The sequence below is a fragment of the Medicago sativa genome, chromosome 8 (genome assembly GCF_051527215.1).
Source record: "Medicago sativa cultivar Bolivia chromosome 8, Bolivia_mono, whole genome shotgun sequence".
NCBI classification, from domain to species: Eukaryota; Viridiplantae; Streptophyta; class Magnoliopsida; order Fabales; family Fabaceae; genus Medicago; species Medicago sativa.
Window position 1 is genome coordinate 28,145,714 of NC_140756.1, and position 19,670 is coordinate 28,165,383.

The window sequence follows — 19,670 nt, forward strand, 5'->3', positions numbered from 1 at the left end:
TTCTAACTTTATATAGCACACCCTCAATTTGGTGTCTTAGATCATGAATATTTCAATTTAGTCGCCAACTTTATAAAATGTTTCTCAAAATCATTCTTCTATAAATATCTTACTAAACAAGGTAGATGGTGATGATGTGTCTATTAAGGTTATTGTTAGTGGTCCTAATCAAAGAAAAAAGAAAGCAAAACAGTCAAGTTGCAAAGTTTACCAAAAAGTTATCCGTGAAATTCACAAAATGGCCATAGGAAAGTCTGTTTACACAACATAACATAAATTACCAACCAAGATATTAATATAGCAGAGCTAATGATCCATATAGATACAACTTATGATTATGTAATGGACATCAAAATTTATAACACTAAAATGCTCTGCATAGTGATTTATTTTACTTCACAGATGTCACATCACTCATGCATGAGTCATCATGACCTTGGAATTGCATGGAGAGGGAGGCCCTTGTCCAAGTGAAGGGTAAACATTACCTTATAAGTCACATTTTGTGTTCCATTTGCCAATTTAAATTTGAAGAAATTAAGAAGACACATTGCAACTGTTTTCATTTGTCTGTATGCAAAGTCCTTCCCTAAGCACATACGAGGTCCAGCCTGCATTGAAACATGGAAATTTAGACACCATAATGTATCATAAAATAAAATAAAAATGATATTAATATGAAGCAAGAAAGTTCAAAGAAAAATATAGGTCCAAATTACATGGAATGCTATGAATTTGAATGGTGATTCGGGCTGGAAAATTCCGTTGTTAATCCATCTTTCTGGACGAAATTCTTCAGCATCTTCACCCCAAATGGAAGACATTCGACCCATGGCATAGGCCAAGTAGTTCACTCCGTCTCCCTTTTCCAGTTTGTGGCCATCAGGAAGAACATCAGGTGCTTCTGCAGTTCTTCCATCCTTGAAAAATAGTATCATACCAAAGACACAAGAAGGTTAACAAAATCTAGCAGAGATTACAATGACATGAAAGGATAGGTGAGAATCGAAGATTGGTGACTTTTAAGTCAGAGATCATGTCAATGCATCAAAGTCAGAATCTCTTGACTTATAAGTCTCGCTTTTTAGGTGAGGCTCTCATACATAAAACTCCTAACAATGCATCACCGTTCGAGAGCCATTGTCATTAGTTGCTTTCATTCCACGACATTTGCTCGGTGATATTTCACTCAACTTTATCTGGTGAGATCCTTCCATGGTAAAAAAGAAAAACTCAATTTTTGTCTAGCCCTTTTTGAGAAGTCTACTCTCTCAAAGAAAGCGCAAATGTTGAGGACTATAAGACCAAAGAGAGGGTCTGTCCCAAAACCCTAATCTATTTATGTGTGAAAATCGTTTAATTTATAAGTCTCACTTCTAAGGTGAAATTTCTCAGATCCTAACAAATTAATGTCATCTCTGTTGGCCAAAGAAAGAATCAAATCATAAGCACAAACTGGATAAGTAACATGTGATCATAGCAGTACCCTAATATAAAAATTCTGTCAAGCAAGGAAAAAAATAACTTAAGATGGTTTTGAGAAAATTAATAGAAGGTACATACCACAGGGACAACAGGGTACAATCTCAATGTCTCTGTGAGTGCCGCATGAAGATAATGCATTTGATCATGTATTAAGTCTGTTAAATTGGCAGCAAACTCATCTATGTTGCTGAGTTCACTTCCATGGCTACAAGTAACATCTCTTATTTCTTGCACAATTTTTTCCTCTACAAGAGGGTTCTTGCATAACATGTAGAAGAACCATGAAAGAGTATTTGCAGTAGTATCTTTGCCAGCTATCATAAAGTTGAGAATTATGTCCCTCAAATATTTATCAGTTATAGTTGTTTGGCCTTTCTTGCTTTCCATCAAAAACCTTGATAGTATGTCTTCTTTAACATTCTGAAAAACAAAATCATTATTATCGACTATAACATCTTTGAGGTTTAGTAACATTTGAAAATTGTAACTAAATCAAGAAAAATGTTACTATTTCAATTCAGCAACATTTCGACAAATGTTAGGTAGAGAATGTTAAAACAAGAAATGAAAGTAACGGTTTAAGACCAAATGAATGAATAGATGAATCCAAAAATTCAATCCAAATCAAACAAATTCAACTGCTATATTAGTTCGAGTATCGGTCTAACGTCATTTAAAATTGATCTTACAAAATTGAAACCACTTTTTTAAGTTAGGTAGTTCATAAAATAATTCAACAAATGCATATTTGACATGATTTGCAAATAAGAAAGATAAAGACCTCTGGAGTAATTTTGCCTAAAAAAATATTAGATCTAAATAGATACTACTCAAGTCTTATTTTTACCTTTTATACAAATTTACAATATAATGTTTATTTAAATGAAAAAAGCAAATGACACAGAGAAGGAAATAGAAGGAAATAATCAACTCACAGAATCTTGCTGAAGTGCCAATTGTTCCTTTTTGGTATTTATGACTCCGTTGACAAAATCATCAATCAATGTCACATTGTGTTTAAGCTTAGCCTCACCACCAATGTTAAGAAATCTCTTAAGACTCCAAATTGGATCAACATAGCGCCAATAAATTATAGCATTTGATTCATCAAATGCTTTCATGAATTCAGTTCCCTCTTTGCTTGATCCCTCTAAGGAATTCAATTCTGTTCCAAATCCAACTTTGAATATGGAGTCTAATGCACATCTCATTTGTAAGTCCTAAGAATAGAAAAAAAATTGTATATACATCATGCTTTGAATCATTTCATTCAAACAAAATATAATTTTAAGTAAAGCTCAAATATGTTTTTGGATGTCGTTTTTAGGGATTAAAAGCCTTTACTATGAAATATAATTACAACGCACAAATTTGACATCAATTTTGATGATGGTTAACGCATTTTAAATATGTTGTTAATCACGTTCAATGGAAATCAAAAAATATAGGTGTTGGGAAACATGGTATCCATGGATGAAAGGAGAGAAAAGCTTAACTAACTCTTTGTATTGATGAATATGAAAATTACAATGAGTGAAAGTTATCCCACTTATGGGGGGGTTACAACTATATATACTAATGAGACTAATACTAGTGGTAACTAAACTATATATCTCTAACAGTCCCCCTCAAGTTGGAAGGTGTTCAAAACACTTCCAACTTGAAATGAGAAAATACAAGGAAATGCATCAAGCAAATGAAAATACAAGAAAAGATGCCGGAAACACATCGGCTAAAAAAAACAAAGTCATCAAACAAGTGCTTATCCAACAAGAAGCAACCACAACTCAAGGTTGAACCAATTGAAGGAATAAGCATCCAAGCAACGCTTAACCACCATCCGGTAGAAGCCAATATCAACAAAGCCAATTAAGGCACAACGCTTAACCATCAAGAGTGCTCAAGAACTCAAGATAGAAGCACAAGACAAGAAGAACAAGGATATCCAAAATCAATGATGATATCCAAAAAGGAAGTGCAAGGAAGGGCCATAGTCTACAATGGAAGGAGATCATATACAAGACCAAGGTTCCAAAGATAAAAGTGATGCCCTCTAATGCCGAGTCGAGACAAGAAAAACCAAATGCAAGGAAGGGCCATAGTCTACAATGGAAGGAGGTCATATGTTGAACAAACTTCACACCAAAGGTACCATGAAGCAACAAGACCAATGTTCCAAAGATAAAAGTGATGCCCTTCGAAGCCGAGCCGAGACAACAAATCAATGCTTCAAACACTGAAGCTTAAGAAAGAACCAACATAGCCAAAACTAGAAATCAAACAAAATGCAGCAGTAATGGTGCACCAAATAAATCCAAACATGCAGCCCAAAATTCAAGAAGATGCTCTAAAGGTCTGCCCAAAATTCATCAACGATCCAGGACAAAAAAAGAATGCAAATACTCAAAGCAAAATCCAATTATGACAACAACAGCATACCAGAAAATTATTGCAGGCTTTTTCAACTAGCCGAATGGAAACAGAAGGCCATTACCAATTGCGAAGGAAGCACTTGCAGCCATGATAAAATTGCCTTGTTCAAGAAAGCCACATAGACTTCAAGCGTATAGGAGAGATGCAGATGCAATACCATTCAATCTTACACCATACACTTCGATAAAATCTCTTGAAAAAGTGCCTAAGGTCCACTATGATGGATGGCTAAAAACTGAATGTAACTTGCCAACAAGATATGTTGAAATTACAATAAGCCAGAACTACAATTCTACATAAGGCCATGTATTCAACATCTAAGTTCACCATAAGCAATAACCAAAGAATGGAATAAACCAAAAATTTGGTGTGTGCTAGAAATTTCATCAAATACCAACCATATGCAAATTGCAGAAAACTTGTCACGCTATATCTTCAATGTTCACATGATATAGAAACCAGAAGTCAACATAAGCCAAATGCATAAAATGTAGGATAAGCTACCAAGATGGACAATAATTTCCAAATGAGTAGAACCTTCACACAAAAGTGGACAAAAGTAGTGAGAAAACCTTCAACAGTCTGCAGTACATATGGCAAGGCTCCAATGTCCAAAAAGAACAATCCAACACTTCCAAGATTAATAAGCTGAAATGCACACGAACAGAACCAGCAGGGTTACTCAATCAATGACAGTGAAAATACATGAATACTCTCTTGTAAAATTAAGCAACTTCTGATTAACCAAAGCAATGTACACTAACAGATGAAAGAAGCTCCCAGAACCAACTCAACAACGTGTGAGTGACCAAAGTAATTTGAATCAACAATATCAATATGTCTTCCAATAAGGACTTTCATCAAACACCTTGGGAGCACCATACATATGCGATAATGACCAAAACATCAATATCTCAAGTTACAGAGAAAACGAATCTGAATCAGAAGAGAAAATAGAGGAGGTATCGCATAAGAGAAACCAAAACTTCTTGAACAAAAAAGGAATAAAGCTGAAGACGATCGGATCGTAAAGTCAAAACCGGATTGAAATTGGAATCGTAAACCCTAAGATTTGGGGAAAAAGACAAACGGAAAACAAATCAAAAGTAGAATTTGGAAATCAAATATGACGAGTACAAATCGAAAACGAATTCGATCGATACGAATCCAGGATAGAAAGCAAGAAAACAAATCGGAATCGAATTTGATTCACGAAACCCTAGGATTTGGGGGAAAATGATAGCAACAAAATCTAACTAATTGAAAACAGAATCGCGAATGAGTAGACGCGGAAACAGAATCAAAGCAAAGAAATGATATGGAATTGAGATGTATATCAAAAGAGAAATTGATCGAACAAATCAAGAACATAAACTGAATTCGGGACACAGATGAAAAGAAGGAAAACTGAATCTCAATTTGGAGATTGTAACAGAATCAAGAACAAAGTGTGGACAAATTTTCTCGAGAATGTAAAAGAGTAAAAATAAAAATGAAAGTAAAAGGAATTGAGGAAAAAAATGGAACGAGAGAGAAGGAAAGTGAAGGTGAGAAAATTATATTTTCTCGAGAAAATGCAGCGGAAAGTCCTTCAAGGTGGATACCAATCTTGCTCTGATACCATGTTGGGAAACATGGTATCCATGGATGAAAGAAGAGAAAAGCTTAACTAACTCTTTGTATTGATGAATATGAAAATTACAATGAGTGAAAGTTATCCCACTTATGGGGGATTACAACTATATATACTAATGAGACTAATACTAGTGGTAACTAAACTATATATCTCTAACAATAGGGTAAATACAGACTTTGGTCCCTTAACTTAGTTTTGCGTTTTATTTTGGTCCCTTAACTTTAAACTGTCTCAATTTGGTCTCATAAGTATCTCTCCGTTTACCAAAGTGGTCTCTTCCGTTAGTTTTTTTCAAAAAACGTTAACTTCGGCCAGGTTGGTTCCACGTGGGCAAAACGTTACAGCCCCTCCTTCTCTATTTGGGCAGATTTCTTCAACTTCTCTCTCTGGTTTTCTTTCTCCTTCTCTCTCTACAATTTACAGCCCCTCCTTCTCTGTTTGCACACTTTGTTTCCCGGCATCTGCATGAGCTTCCGTAAAATCAATTCCCATAGCTCTGCAAGCGCATTTCGATGTTTTGCAAGAAGAGGATCTGCTACAAGAGCAGCAAACATCTGATGCAATTTTGCCCACGTGGAAGAGGTAAAAGCACGGCAGGAAGAGGTAAAAGCACGGCAGCAACAAAAGAAAAATACAGGCATGGCTTTTTCTTTTACAATTGTTCCAAATTAGACATTTTTTCCTTCAAGGAATTTAAAAAAATAAAAAAATTCTTTATGACCCAGATAAAAAAATTGTGAATTTGGATGAAGAAAATGGTAAAGGTTGAAGCTTTAAGGAAATTAAAACTACTGAGTTGTTTACATGTGAAAGCTTTCAGGCGAGTCTTTGCTTTGATGACGTGTGGGTTTGGTTTGGTTGATGATGAAACTGCAAACTCAGATTTGAAGCAACAACGATGTGTTGGTTTCGGCGGAAGAATGAGAAGAGTTCGGTGAGGATTGTGGTGACGTAGGTGGAAGCTTCTAATATGGTTCATGGCTTGCACAAATTTGGAATGTGTTGTAACAGAAAAGAACCCTGCAGTTGGGTTTGATGATTAGAGGGTGAATTTATGTGTTGTTGATGTGCTGAATTTGGAGAAATTCATTTTTTTAAATTCATGATGATGATGAAAAGAATCCAAAAGGGTTGAATTTGATTTCTTGATGTGTTGTTGCTGCTATTGATGGATTTGAAGTTGAAGGTGGTGATGATTTTTGGATTTGAATTTTCTGGAATTTATGATTTGAGGTTTATGGAATTTGATTGTTTTGTGGAAAAAAAAAATCTGCAATGAATGATGATGATGATAATTGTTCTTGCTTCTCTGTTGTTGTTGCTGACCTGGCATGCCATGTACTCTACTGACAGGCCCACGTGGAAGCTTACCTGGCCAAAGTTAACGTTTTTTGAAAAAAACTAACGGAAGGGACCATTTTGGTAAACGGAGAGATACTTATGGGACCAAATTGAGACAGTTAAAAGTTAAGGGATGAAAATGAAACGCAAAAATAAGTTAAGGGACGAAAGTCTGTATTTACCCAAAAATATAATAAGGTGTTGCAACTTATTAATCAACCACTAAAACAATTTTGAACGTCGTTAACTATAACCAAAATTGTCAAGTGTATATTTGAGTACATATTATAGTTAATGAATATCATATATAATTGAACACCTCAACAACAATAACTTCAAGAAATAAATTATAATATTACTCAGGATATAATATAAATAACTACTCACTTGCATATCAAAAGGAAGACCCTCATGATAAAATTCTGATATAACTCTGACCAACTTGGCAGCATTCTTTCTAAACACAGAACAACTAAAATCTCTAAGAACTCTTGTGGAGAATTCATAGCTAGCAACCTTCCTCTGCTGCTTCCACTTATCACCATCAACAGCAAAAATCCCCTCACCAAAAAGATCTATCATAATATCTTGACTATGCTTACCTCTAGAATATTTATCAAAATTGGTTTTCAATATATGCTCAATATTTCTCACATCTATTGTGTACAAATCACTTTGATTTGGAGAAAGAAGTCTATAAGTTGGATGAATTTTTGCCATTTGAGCTTGGTAATCATAGAGTTTATTGAAGTGGAAAAGTTGGTTGAACGCTGTGCCTTTAACAGGTGCATATTTTGGGTCCCCTATTGATTTTCCTTTGAAGATTTTCATCATGATGAAACATATGGTTAGGAAAATAGCTACAAAAGAGAAGGCTATGAAAGTCAACATGGTGTACAAAAGATCCATTTTTTTCTTGTATGTTTTTTGTTTAGAGGGTATGAGTTGTGATCATAGAAAAAGTGGATTGTTGAAGAAATGTTTAAAGGGTATAACTATAGCGTATGCTCCAAGGAAAGTTTGAACCATTCATGGTTTAGATAAATTGACCTCAATTAATTAAATATTGTTGAAGAAATTTTACCACAGGCAATGATATATAATATGTAATTAACTATATGGTGTGATTTAATAATTTTATAAGTTATTTTCTAAAATAGAGATCATTGATAAACTATGGTGTACTTTTAATATTCACTGCATATGTCACATAATAACTGTTACATTTGACTATTTTTACAGAAATCAAGAAAAGTTGTTAATGAAGGGAACGTAGGAGTAGATTTGCTTATTGTTTAACAATATTTTGGTGGATGTTAGTGTAATTTTTCCTTATTGTTTTAGCCATTTTTTAAAATTTCCTATGGGATATATAATTGACAGGTTGAGCATATGGTGTGGAAACATTTCAAAGATCAAATATAAAATCATCTCTTATGTTGTCAAAAAAAAAAAAACAAATCATCTCTTTTACTTCTATAAAAATCATCTCTTCTTTAAACATTTTTCATAATATCCGCGATTTTTGTAAATTATTCCTTTAAAAAAGAACGGATGAAGTATATGTTTTTTATCAAACGGACAAATAATCATTTATACTTCTAATTGTCTGTAATATTCTATGGATGCTCCTTTTATATACATAAATTGTATTAAGATTTTTGTAGAGAAAATGATTGTAAAAATGAAGTTGAATAAAGTTTATTTATATAGAAAAAAGAAGGCTGGACATCGTGACCCGGGTTCGAACCCGGGACCTCACAGTTGTGTGTGATTTTAATTTCAGTGATTTACCACTTCATCTAAGACAAAAAAAAAAATCTAGATCTCATGCATTTGCGGCACCTTTTACCCGAAGCAAAATTTAAATTTTTAATAAAAAATTTCCGCTTTACATAAATGACAGCTTTTATTTGAAGCAAAAGCCAAATTTAAAATAAAATATTCGGCTTGTCCGCTGTAAAATTCAACTTTCAAATTTTATTTTACCGCCTTATATATAAGTGGTGGCTTTTGTCCATCGTAAAATTCAAAAAATATAATGTTTCTAAACTTAAGTTAGCTGCAACTTATGTCCTCCGCAAATGTCAAAAACAAAAATCCACGCAATTGTGTGTGACCTGAAACCGTCGCAAATATTTGTTTCTAAAACTCATGCTCCAAATGACAATAAAGCCAACACAATATTTTTCTTTTTTTAATATAGCCACATACATTTGCATGGCCTTAGTGTCCACCTCAAATGTAAGAAGCAAAAAGAATTCTTGTAGTGAAAATAGTCATTGACTTTGTAGGACTCTCTAAATTTAGCTCTTTGTCTTTATAGCGATGTCAATTACTAAATGTTGCTAATTGTGACGACGCTTGTTATGTTAGATGTTTTCAACTAAAAAAGTTAATAAGTATCACAATATAGTGAATAAACTATAGTCAAATGATAGGTTAACTAGAGTTACAAAGTTCAGTGGCGGAGGGACAAGAGTGGTCTATGGAGGCCATGGTCCCCCCACATTTTTAATTTACACTAGCCAACATAATCAACTAGCAAGATGTTAAAATGGCAGAGCCATCCATATATCTAAACCATATCATTATCCTGTTTATTTCTTTCTTTAGAACGAAAGACCTATAATATCTCACATCATTAAGGAACATCAAAATCTTAGTTACTTATTTGCTTCAGATGTCACCTCCCTAATGAATCATGACCTTGGAATTGCAGTGAGAGGGAGACCCTTATCCAAGTGAAGGGTAAACATGACCTTATAAGTCACATTTTGTGCTCCATTTGCCAATTTAAATTTGAAGAAATTAAGAAGACACATTGCAACTATTTTCATTTGTCTGTATGCAAAGTCCTTCCCTAAGCACATTCGTGGTCCAGCCTGCATTGAAACATGGAAACTTACACACTATAATGTGTCATAAAAAAATTTATTATCAAGCAATAGAATTTGAAGGAACACAAATGTACAAATTACATGGAATGCTACGAATTTGAATGGCGATTCGGGCTGGAAAATTCCGTTGTTAATCCATCTTTCTGGACGAAATTCATCGGCATCTTCCCCCCAAATGGAAGACATTCGACCCATAGCATAGGCCAAGTAGTACACTCCATCACCCTTTTCCAGCTTGTGTCCATCGGGAAGAACATCAGGCTCATCGGCGGTTCTTCCGTCCTTGAAAAATAGTATCATAACAAGACTTAAAAATATCATCAAAATCTAACATGTAATGTTGTTTATAGGTGCATTTTAAGATGGAAATATTTAGATTACAGTCACATGAAAGGAAAGAACTTAGGGACACAAGTAGAGAGAGAGAGAGAGAGAGAGAGAGAGAGAGAGAGAGAGAGAGAGAGAGAGAGAGAGAGAGAGAGAGAGAGAGAGAGAGACTATTAGGTGGAAAAATCTCTTAATTTATAAACCTCGGTACGTTTTAGGTAAAAAAAAAAGTATAAAAAAAGTGAGACTTGTAATGTTTTTGGAATTTTTATTTCCAGAGAAAGAATCAAATCATAAAAGCACAAACTGGATAAGGAACATGTGATCATAATAAGACCTCAATATAAAAATAATTCAAGATAGTTTCAAAGAAATTGGTAGAAGGTACATACAATAGGGACAACAGGGTACAATCTCAATGTCTCTGTGAGTGCTGCATGAAGATAATGCATTTTATCAAGTATTAAGTCTGTTAAATTGGCAGCAAACTCATCTATGTTGTTGAGACTTTCATGGCAACAAGTAACATCTCTTATTTCTTGCACAATTTTTTCCTCTACAAGAGGGTTCTTGCATAACATGTAGAAGAACCATGAAAGAGTGTTTGCAGTGGTGTCTTTGCCAGCTATCATAAAGCTGAGAATTATATCCCTCAAATACTTATCAGTTATAGTTGTTAGGCCCTTCTTGCTTTCCATCAAAAACCTTGATAGTATGTCTTCTTTAACATTCTGAAAAACAAAATCATTCTTATCCATAATTGTAGAAAATGTTAAAAAGAAGAATTGGAAGTAGAGGCCTATGAATGAGAACAAATGAATCTAAGGCTTTGTTTGCGAGTTTGGAGGGGAGGGGAAGGGATGACTTTAAAGGGTGGAAAATATGAGGGAAAATGGAGAAATCTTTCAATTTTTTTAAAAAGAGTAGTTTTATAGAGAATGATAAATTAATGCATATGATTACTATATTTTTAATTTTAAAAATAATATAACAACATAGATTAAATTTGAAGAATTCATATAAACCCTCCAAAACCCCCCAAAACCCTCCTCCAATACAATTTTTTAGTTCCCCCAAATGAGGAGGGTTTAATATTATGAAGTAAAGTTAACCCTCCAAAGTCCTCCCCTCCCATTTTCCTCTATTTCTTCCACTTGCTCCTTCCTTTTTTCCCAAGCCTTCCCCTCCCTTCCCCTCCAAACTCGCAAACAAAGCCTAAAATTCAATCCAAACCAATTAAATTGGTTCTTTTTTTTCGATTAGGATCTACGCCAAACAAACTCGACTTGTATTTGTTCGAGTATCGGTTTGACATCATTTAAAAATTATGTTCCTAGACGTGAACCAAACTATTAAACTTTAGGCTTAATAGGTCATTTGGTCCCCTAATTAATTATCAGTTTTCATTTTGGTCTCATAATTAATAAAAGTCATGTTTTGGTCCCTTAAGTTTGCCTCTGTCAGTCAAATAATACTACCAAGACATTAAGAGTGGTCCATCATAGACCTTATTAATTTTTCACAATTTAAAACTTTGGTTATCACATGGTAAATACTACCAATACTTATTTTTACCCTTTGTACTAAGTTACAATATAATGTTTATTCAAATGAAAAAAGTAAATGACACATAGGAGAAAATAGAAGGAATTGATCAACTCACAGAGTCATGCTGAAGTTCCAATTGTGACCTTTTGGTATTTATTACTCCATTGACAAAATCATCAATTAATTTAACATTTTTTTTAAGCTTAGCCTCACCACCAATGTTAAGAAATCTCTTAAGACTCCAAATTGGATCAGCATAGCGCCAATAAATTAAAGCATTTGATTCATCAAATGCTTTCATAAATTCAGTTCCCTCTTTGCTTGATCCTTCTAAGCAATTCAATTCTGTTCCAAACCCAACTTTGAATATAGAATCCAATGCACATCTCATTTGTAAGTCCTAACAAAAGAAGAAGATTGTTTATACATCATGCTTTGTATTGTAAGATTATATTATTATATGATTATGATATGATATAACATTAACAGCTCAAGAGAAAAATTGCTAAAGTAACTCCTATGATACATATTGTAATGTTAGTAACTTAGTATTTAATCTATATAGTTTTTTGGTTAATTTTTCTTCATTATTAAACTGAAATATGTGTAACCAAAAAAAAAAAACTGAAATATGTAATACTAGCCTTAATTAAGTTGATGATAATTTAAATTAAAGCTTAGACATGTTTGTGGACATCTTTATTGAACAAAAAAAACGTAAGTCCTACGTTGAATAAAGATAAGGTAAGCCCACTTGGGTTGCCTTGTGGTATTGCCTTGAGACCTGGGAGTGTGCTCCTCCTCGAGGTTTCAGGTTCACTTATTTCTGGTGTCATAAAATGAGGTTTATAAAAAGTGACATTCCTCGTCAAGCCGGTTTTGTAAAGGTGTGTATGGCTTAATGTAAAAACCTAATAATCTTTTGCACATATTAAAAACCTTGATTAAAAGCTTCCACAACAAAAACTTGAATATATTTAGGAAAATAAAACTACTCACTTGCATATCAAAAACCAGACCCTCATGAGAAAATTCTGATATAACTCTAACCAATTTGGCAGCATTCTTTCTGAACACAGAACAACTAAAATCTCTAAGAACTCTTGCAGAAAATTCATAGCTAGCAATTTTTCTCTGTTGCTTCCACTTATCACCATCAACAGCAAAAATCCCCTCACCGAAAAGATCAGTAACAATATCTTGATTATACTTACCTTTAGAATACTTATCAAAATTGGTTTTCAATATATGTTCAATATTTCTCACATCTATTGTGTACAACTCACTTTGATTTGGTGCAAGAAGCCTCATAGTTGGATAAGTTTTTGCTAATTGAGTATGGTAATCATGGAGTTTCTTGAAGTAGAAAAGTTGGTTGAACACTGTGCCTTTCACAGGTGCATATTTTGGGTCCCCTATTGATTTTCCTTTGAAGATTGTCACCATGATGAAACATATGGCTAGGAAAATTGCTAGAAAAAAGAAGGCTATGAAAGTCAACATGGTGTACAAAATATCCATTATTTTCTTGTGTTTTTTCTTTAGAGGCTATGAATTTTGATCATAGAAAAGGTAGCTTATTGTATATATATTCTATAACTAATCCAAGGGAAGTTTTATCATCTATGTTCCAGACAAAATGACCTCTATTAAATATTGTTGAAGTAATTTTTCAGCAAGCAATGATATGTAATATACACTTAAAAATTAAATATATGACATAGGTGACCATTAGATCAAGATTGAATGCTCCAAATTTAAACATAGATACTTATATATTCCTCCAAATAAAACGTAGGTCAACCAATCTCGATCCAACGACCACCGATAAAACTCCTCATTCTATAAATTTGGTTTGTGTTTTGTTTAAAAAATCTAAAGAGTTTAGATATTTAAATGTAAATATTTTAGTGGATGTTATAGTGTAGTTTCTCCTTATTATTTTAGTCTTATTTTTGATTTGACATGGAAGGGATAAGACAAATTAAGCATTGCAGAGGGAACATTCCAAAGCTGAAAATGTTGTATATTAAAGCATCTCTATGTTATATATAAAACGGCCAGAGAATGATAAAACTTCTAATTCTCTGTAATATTCTATGGCTAATAATTCTGATGTGGTAGTGTGCATATTAATGAACTTCTATTTCTATTTAGGCCTAATTTCATTTTTACAGCGAACAAATACGAAACGTGTAAAACAACTTACAACAAATGGTTTCGTGGTGTAGTTGGTTATCACGTCAGTCTAACACACTGAAGGTCTCCAGTTCGAACCTGGGCGAAGCCATTTTTCTTTTTTTTTTTTCTTCACATTTTTCTATAAAGACAAATACTTTATGTTCAAATCCAAAAAACTTAATTTATGAGTCGTTAATATAAGTAGAAAATGTTGCTCTCATACCATATAACATAAATTTTTACAAAATAGAAAATACTCAAATTACATACATTTCTGTAACTAGCTTCAATAACTCAAATTACATACATTATTTTCACACATTAACATAAATTACATTACTTATAAATTTCAAACAACATATATGCCTCATTACCAACATTAATTTGTCACCATCTAGTCATTAATATAATAACTACTTGAGACAAAGATCTTTTGCTGCAAAACCATTGAGTTGAAGTGTATTGGTATCAATCTCAGATAAAATAGTGGAAGAGTGATGATCTTTTGGTGCCATAGGGAAACATGTGACAACAACTTTACCCCAAGCTCTGCCAGTTTCAATATAACCAAATGCATCAATCACATTTTCAAAATCATATTCACCTTTTGGATCAATCACAGCTTTTAACTCTCCTCTTTCCAAATATGGTCTCAGCTTTTCCAATATTTCACCACAAACTGTCAAACTTGAATAAACTGCTCTTGGATGTGATGCTGGCCATGTTATGTCAACTATTGCTCCTTCTTTCTTTGCTACCACAAATGATTTCTTGCAATCACCTGAAATTTTTTATAAGATCATCGCCACTTTTCGAATGTATTATAAAAAGTTGGTAGTGTAACTAATTAAATTAATAATGGATTCGATCGAGGAGAGAAACTTTACCAACTGTATCATAAAGAAAGTCAAATTTCTCCTCAATGTCTTCATATTTAGTCTTAGTATAGTCAACCACTTTATCAGCACCAAACTGCTTCACAAATTTCAATTTTGGAGTGCTACATGAAGAGAAAACATAGGAAGCTCCAAACATAAGTTTGGCCAATTGAAGGACCAAAGTGCCAACACCACCTGCTCCACCAACCACAAACATTGTCTCACCCTTCTTAAAATCTCCTGTTTTGAATCCTTCTATTGCTGTTTGAACTGCCAAAGGTAAACTTGCAGCTTCCTCAAATGAAAGACATTTTGGTTTTCTTGCAACTAAGTTCTCTTCCACAACAATAAATTGTGCCAATGTTCCAAGCTGCTTTGGTTTTTCCATACTGTTGAAATCTTGTATGTTTCCATACACTTCGTCACCTATGTCAAATTTTTTGACATTAACTCCTTTTCCGATAACCACACCAGCCATGTCACATCCAGGAACCGCCTGCATATAAAAATCAATGTATGATTAAAACATGCATATGAAAGTTACCAATGTAGCACCGGCACGTCCGATTACGTGTCTGTGACAGTACTTCATAGAAAGTTATTAGAGAAACACAAGACAGTATTTTTTTCTGACAAAGGTTACTTATGCAACAAGCAATCTGCTATAAATCTTGAAATGAAGAATTCCTAGCTCTTTCTTGTATTATACAAATATTTATTGATTACTTACACTCTCACGAAACATACGTTAATGTGTTAAAGTGAATCAAAGATATAACTTGTGTCCATAACTTCACATTTCCATTAGCTGTCACATGATTGACAGTAACCTCTAATATACACTAGTTCCATGGTCCTATGGAAAAAATGTTTATCCATTATATCTTTCGAAACATATAAAATGGATAACTAAATTTGTGTGATTTAATATAATTTGAGCTGCGAATAATAATTTCTTATGAGTAAATTTAGAGTTTCAGACACTCACAGGAAACTCAGATGGAAAAATAGGACGCATACGCCTCTTTGAATCGATAGGATTCAAAGCAGCAGCATGAACTTGAACAAGTAGTTGGTTTTCCAGAGGAGATGGAATAGGTAAGTCCCCTAGCTTAAGGACTTCCTTAGGACCATACTCCTCATAGAACCAAGCTTTCTGCATTTTCATGTTTAAACTTAAATTTTTTTCTCTCAGATGTGTTTAGTTTATGGAATTAGACTTGGAAGCAACCATGATATTTATAATAATTTGATGAGGGGCAATGGAATCATAATATCCTAATATTATCACTGCATGTGTGAGGATAGGACATTTAAATCCAATTCCATAAGTGATTTGACCTCTTGTTTTCTTAGTCACTCTATACCTATAACCTTTTAACTGTCCTCTATTGCCTTATCCTCTTGCCTCTACAATAGATGCTACCCTACAGAAATTTAGTGTAGAAGAAAATACAAAAAAAAAATAATGTGTGGATATTTGAGTGAAGAGTTTAATCAACTACTTATTCAATAACAACTTATTATGTCAGTGTTTATGTCGTAACACGTAAGCACTTAAATTATGTTGAAAATCTATTTATACAAGTGTTCATGTTATGAAATAAAATTAAATATGCTCTAAATAAATTATTTCTAATGTCTTGTACAATGGTATTGTGTGTATCTACCTCTCAGATGTAAACAATGTCATAAAATCATTAGGATCTTTTTTTTTTTTTTATTGGCGGCCAATAGGATCTAATTTCATCAACAGGACAATAAAGAAAATATAACTTCACAATAGGATGAAAGAACTCACATTATTGCCATGTTTCGAGAAAGAAAATATTAAATCTCTACAGAAGCATATGAAATATTACATTTCCATGTATCATGAGTCATGTCTTATTGATCTCAGAGTGTTAGACTATGTAGAAGGTTGTAACAAGTTTGTTATGAACAGTTACAAGTTAGTTAAAATTAGTTAGCTTAATTAGGATCACAGTATTAATATCATATTGGATTCTATACCATGCTTCTTAACAGTGCTTACTATAAAATCCCATTCTAAACATGGTAACTGCAAAATTTCAAATGGAGTTATCCAAAGCAATAACTGATTATGTGGTATAAGATACAAGAAGCGATATAATTTTTTATATTAACAATGTTGTTGGTGCAAAGTATCCACGGCCGGCTTTGCTGATGAGAAGCAAAATAATTTTTGTTTTAAAAATGTTGTTGGTGCCAAGAATCTTCGGCCGGCTTTGTTGGTGACTAATCTCTGCAAGAGAATCTGGTTGGCTACGTTTAGAGGAGTCACCCTTTAATTTCAACCACATTTTTCTCGTCTACTAGACATGCGAGGCCTCACTGAAGGGCCCTGAGTCCAACACCACTCGGACCAACATAATGTTGATAACGGATGAATGAATTTTCTGGCATCTTGTTGTTACGTCTGTGTTCCATCATCCAAGTTGGCTAAGGTAGATATCTTCGAACGGATATACATTAATTCTTGTTATCCACACTGAAAACCAAGCTATCAGAAAAAACATTGTGGCTGGAATTCATTTTCTGTTGCAAATTTTCGCAAAGGATAATCCATTTGATTGAAATATGTGGTTTAGAGAATGGCAATTGCGAAAGACTGAAAGAGATGTGATGTAACTGTAACATGCTAAATTGATAATATTATCCTATCCATAGCCAACTACTAGTCAATGCAATTGCAATGCCAAGCATTTAATCTAACAACCTTAACATTTCCTCTCATGCAGTCCACAAAATAATATTTAAATACAACTTGTATATTATAAACCCTAATCTTGTACAGATAATAGAAAGGGACTGCACTTACTCTACACTCGAATACCTAAGTGCAGTTGACCGAACTTCATTATCAAACATTGTGTGTTTCTGTGTTTTCATTTTTGTTTCTTTATTCTTTTGAACCAATATATTGCTGAAAAATGCGGTTGAAATTGCCGTTGTGATGATGTCGTAGAGACCTCAAAATTCTTTATATTGTCGTCACAATTGCAGTTGCAGACCGCCATTTAGAACCATGGCCATAGCTGATTATTAGAACTAAGATACAGTCCTGCAAATGGACGGTAGAATTGGACCCTCAGATTAGTCGGTCCTTGAGTTGGATATCGAGTTTTAGTATACTATCTCGTACTTAAGGATAACTAATGCATGAATTATTGCTATCGCTGTTTCCATCACCCATGTGGGCTAGGGTGGACATGTTGTTTGAATTGAAATGTGCGGTTCTAAAGAATGGCATTTGAATATACTCAGATTTAGTACTGTAATGTTATCAACATCCAACTACCAGTCAATGCAGTGCAAACCATTTGATCTAACCTTAACAAATATTGTCATGCTATCCTAAAACAAATAAAAATGATACAAAAACTTCATAATTTGGCCTTCCTTTTTTTTTTTTTTACATTTATAAATTTATAAAATGAGTGAAAGAAAACTACCATAAAACATTACCTGCCTGACTCAGGTTCGAACGCTAGCAAACGAAATTGATGATGATGATTAGAATTTTTTGTAATTATAACTTCATGTGAAAATATAACTAAGGTACTAATTAATAATAGTGGAAAAAAACGTACTAATGTGATTAAAATGAAGTGATCGTCCATTAGGAGATGTAGATAATCGATTAGGTAAATAAGATAATCGAATAGATAACTAACTGAGGCTTAATAACTGTTTATTGATGATAGGGAATGAGTAAATAGAATTAATTGGTAATGATAAACTTAGTAATTGCGAAGGCAATTATTAGCGCTTCTTGTTGTTGATGATGATGATGTTAACCTATTCTATTGATCTTAGTCACAAATATGGATTGAATTACATTAAATAGTGATGTTGGTTTGGGACCTTGGAGTAGTGTGCTCCTCTCAAGGTCTCAAGTTCGATTCCTCCTGATATGATATGCTTGGGGTTTTGTAGTGATAGAATCGAAGTACAAGGCTGAGGAACCCTGGCATGTTTTGGGCCACTGCATGCCATGTGTTGGTCGGCGAGGAATTAAGAAGTGCATAAGAAAATTTTCAGCATCATCCTTTCATTCCTTTGAACGTAATTTGGAAATATTTGGCGAGTACTATCATGGCTTAGAGGGCGATGGAGTTATCCCCGATAGTAAGAGTTTGGTGCAAGTGATCTCGGCGTTTGCTAGAGATTCAACAATCCTACCATGAAGCGAATTATTGTGTCAATGCTCTAGCAAATTTAGGTAGCAATATGTCTATTAATTTCATCGTTTATGAGTCATGTCCGATTTCTATGAAGTTTCACAAAGTAAGAGATACGCGGATTATTTCAATCACCTAAGGCCTAAGGGTACGTAACATGAATGACATATCTGTAACAAACATTAGAGTAACAATTTCCAAAACCAGGAACAACAAACCTATGGCAGCAATAAACAGAATATCACCAATCTGCGGCCACTAAAAATTTCTTCCTTTGAAGCATATTGAGAAATTCGTTCTCTTTAGACATTTTAGTAACATCACCATCCAATAGCCATAACTGATTATGTGATCTAAGAAGGTATACATACATGTTGAACTCAAAACAAGTTATTAAAAAACTGTGGTCGAAGTTCATTTGCTGTAGCAAACTTCTCATTGAAATAACTCATTAGATTGAAAGGTTTGGTTATAGAGAATGGAATTTGAGAAAGATTGAAAGAGATGTAGTACTGTCCTATTGATGTTATCAGAATTCAGCTACCAGTCAATCCGGTGCAAACCATTTGGTAGAAGAAAAAAGTCACGGATATGAAATAAAGGGATAAAAGGGTTAAATATGTTTTTGGTCCCTATAAATATATCAACTTTTTGTTTTAATCCCTCTAAAATTTTCCTTCAACTTTTAGTCCTTATAAAATTTTCAATCACTACTTTTGGTCCCTATTTTTAAGTT

At 33.6% G+C, this 19,670-nt stretch overlaps 3 protein-coding genes and 1 non-coding gene across 4 annotated transcripts; 1 reads left to right on the top strand and 3 right to left on the bottom strand.

Annotated features, from left to right (window-relative positions):
* Positions 1-206: 206 nt before the first annotated feature.
* On the bottom strand, positions 207-7,979 carry LOC146898095 (cytochrome P450 704C1-like). Its single transcript, XM_085731592.1, has 5 exons — positions 7,283-7,979; positions 2,421-2,705; positions 1,564-1,905; positions 720-920; positions 207-611 (listed from the first exon to the last, which is right to left on the bottom strand). The coding sequence occupies exons 1-5, from the start codon at positions 7,802-7,804 to the stop codon at positions 429-431; spliced, it is 1,533 nt and encodes a 510-aa protein (XP_085587718.1). The 5' UTR covers positions 7,805-7,979; the 3' UTR covers positions 207-428.
* A 1,311-nt stretch (positions 7,980-9,290) lies between these two features.
* LOC146898096 (cytochrome P450 704C1-like) lies at positions 9,291-13,328 on the bottom strand. The gene is made up of 5 exons (XM_085731593.1): positions 12,670-13,328; positions 11,786-12,070; positions 10,515-10,853; positions 9,877-10,077; positions 9,291-9,780 (listed from the first exon to the last, which is right to left on the bottom strand). Exons 1-5 carry the CDS (start codon positions 13,189-13,191, stop codon positions 9,598-9,600), a joined length of 1,530 nt encoding a protein of 509 aa, XP_085587719.1. The 5' UTR covers positions 13,192-13,328; the 3' UTR covers positions 9,291-9,597.
* Positions 13,329-13,886: 558 nt separating this feature from the next.
* On the top strand, positions 13,887-13,960 carry TRNAV-AAC (transfer RNA valine (anticodon AAC)). Its single transcript has one exon. It is a non-coding gene; the product is annotated as a tRNA-Val (tRNA).
* An 89-nt stretch (positions 13,961-14,049) lies between these two features.
* LOC146898098 (2-methylene-furan-3-one reductase-like) lies at positions 14,050-15,939 on the bottom strand. Its single transcript, XM_085733808.1, has 3 exons — positions 15,718-15,939; positions 14,739-15,225; positions 14,050-14,632 (listed from the first exon to the last, which is right to left on the bottom strand). Exons 1-3 carry the CDS (start codon positions 15,895-15,897, stop codon positions 14,265-14,267), a joined length of 1,035 nt encoding a protein of 344 aa, XP_085589934.1. The 5' UTR covers positions 15,898-15,939; the 3' UTR covers positions 14,050-14,264.
* Between the last annotated feature and the right edge of the window lie 3,731 nt (positions 15,940-19,670).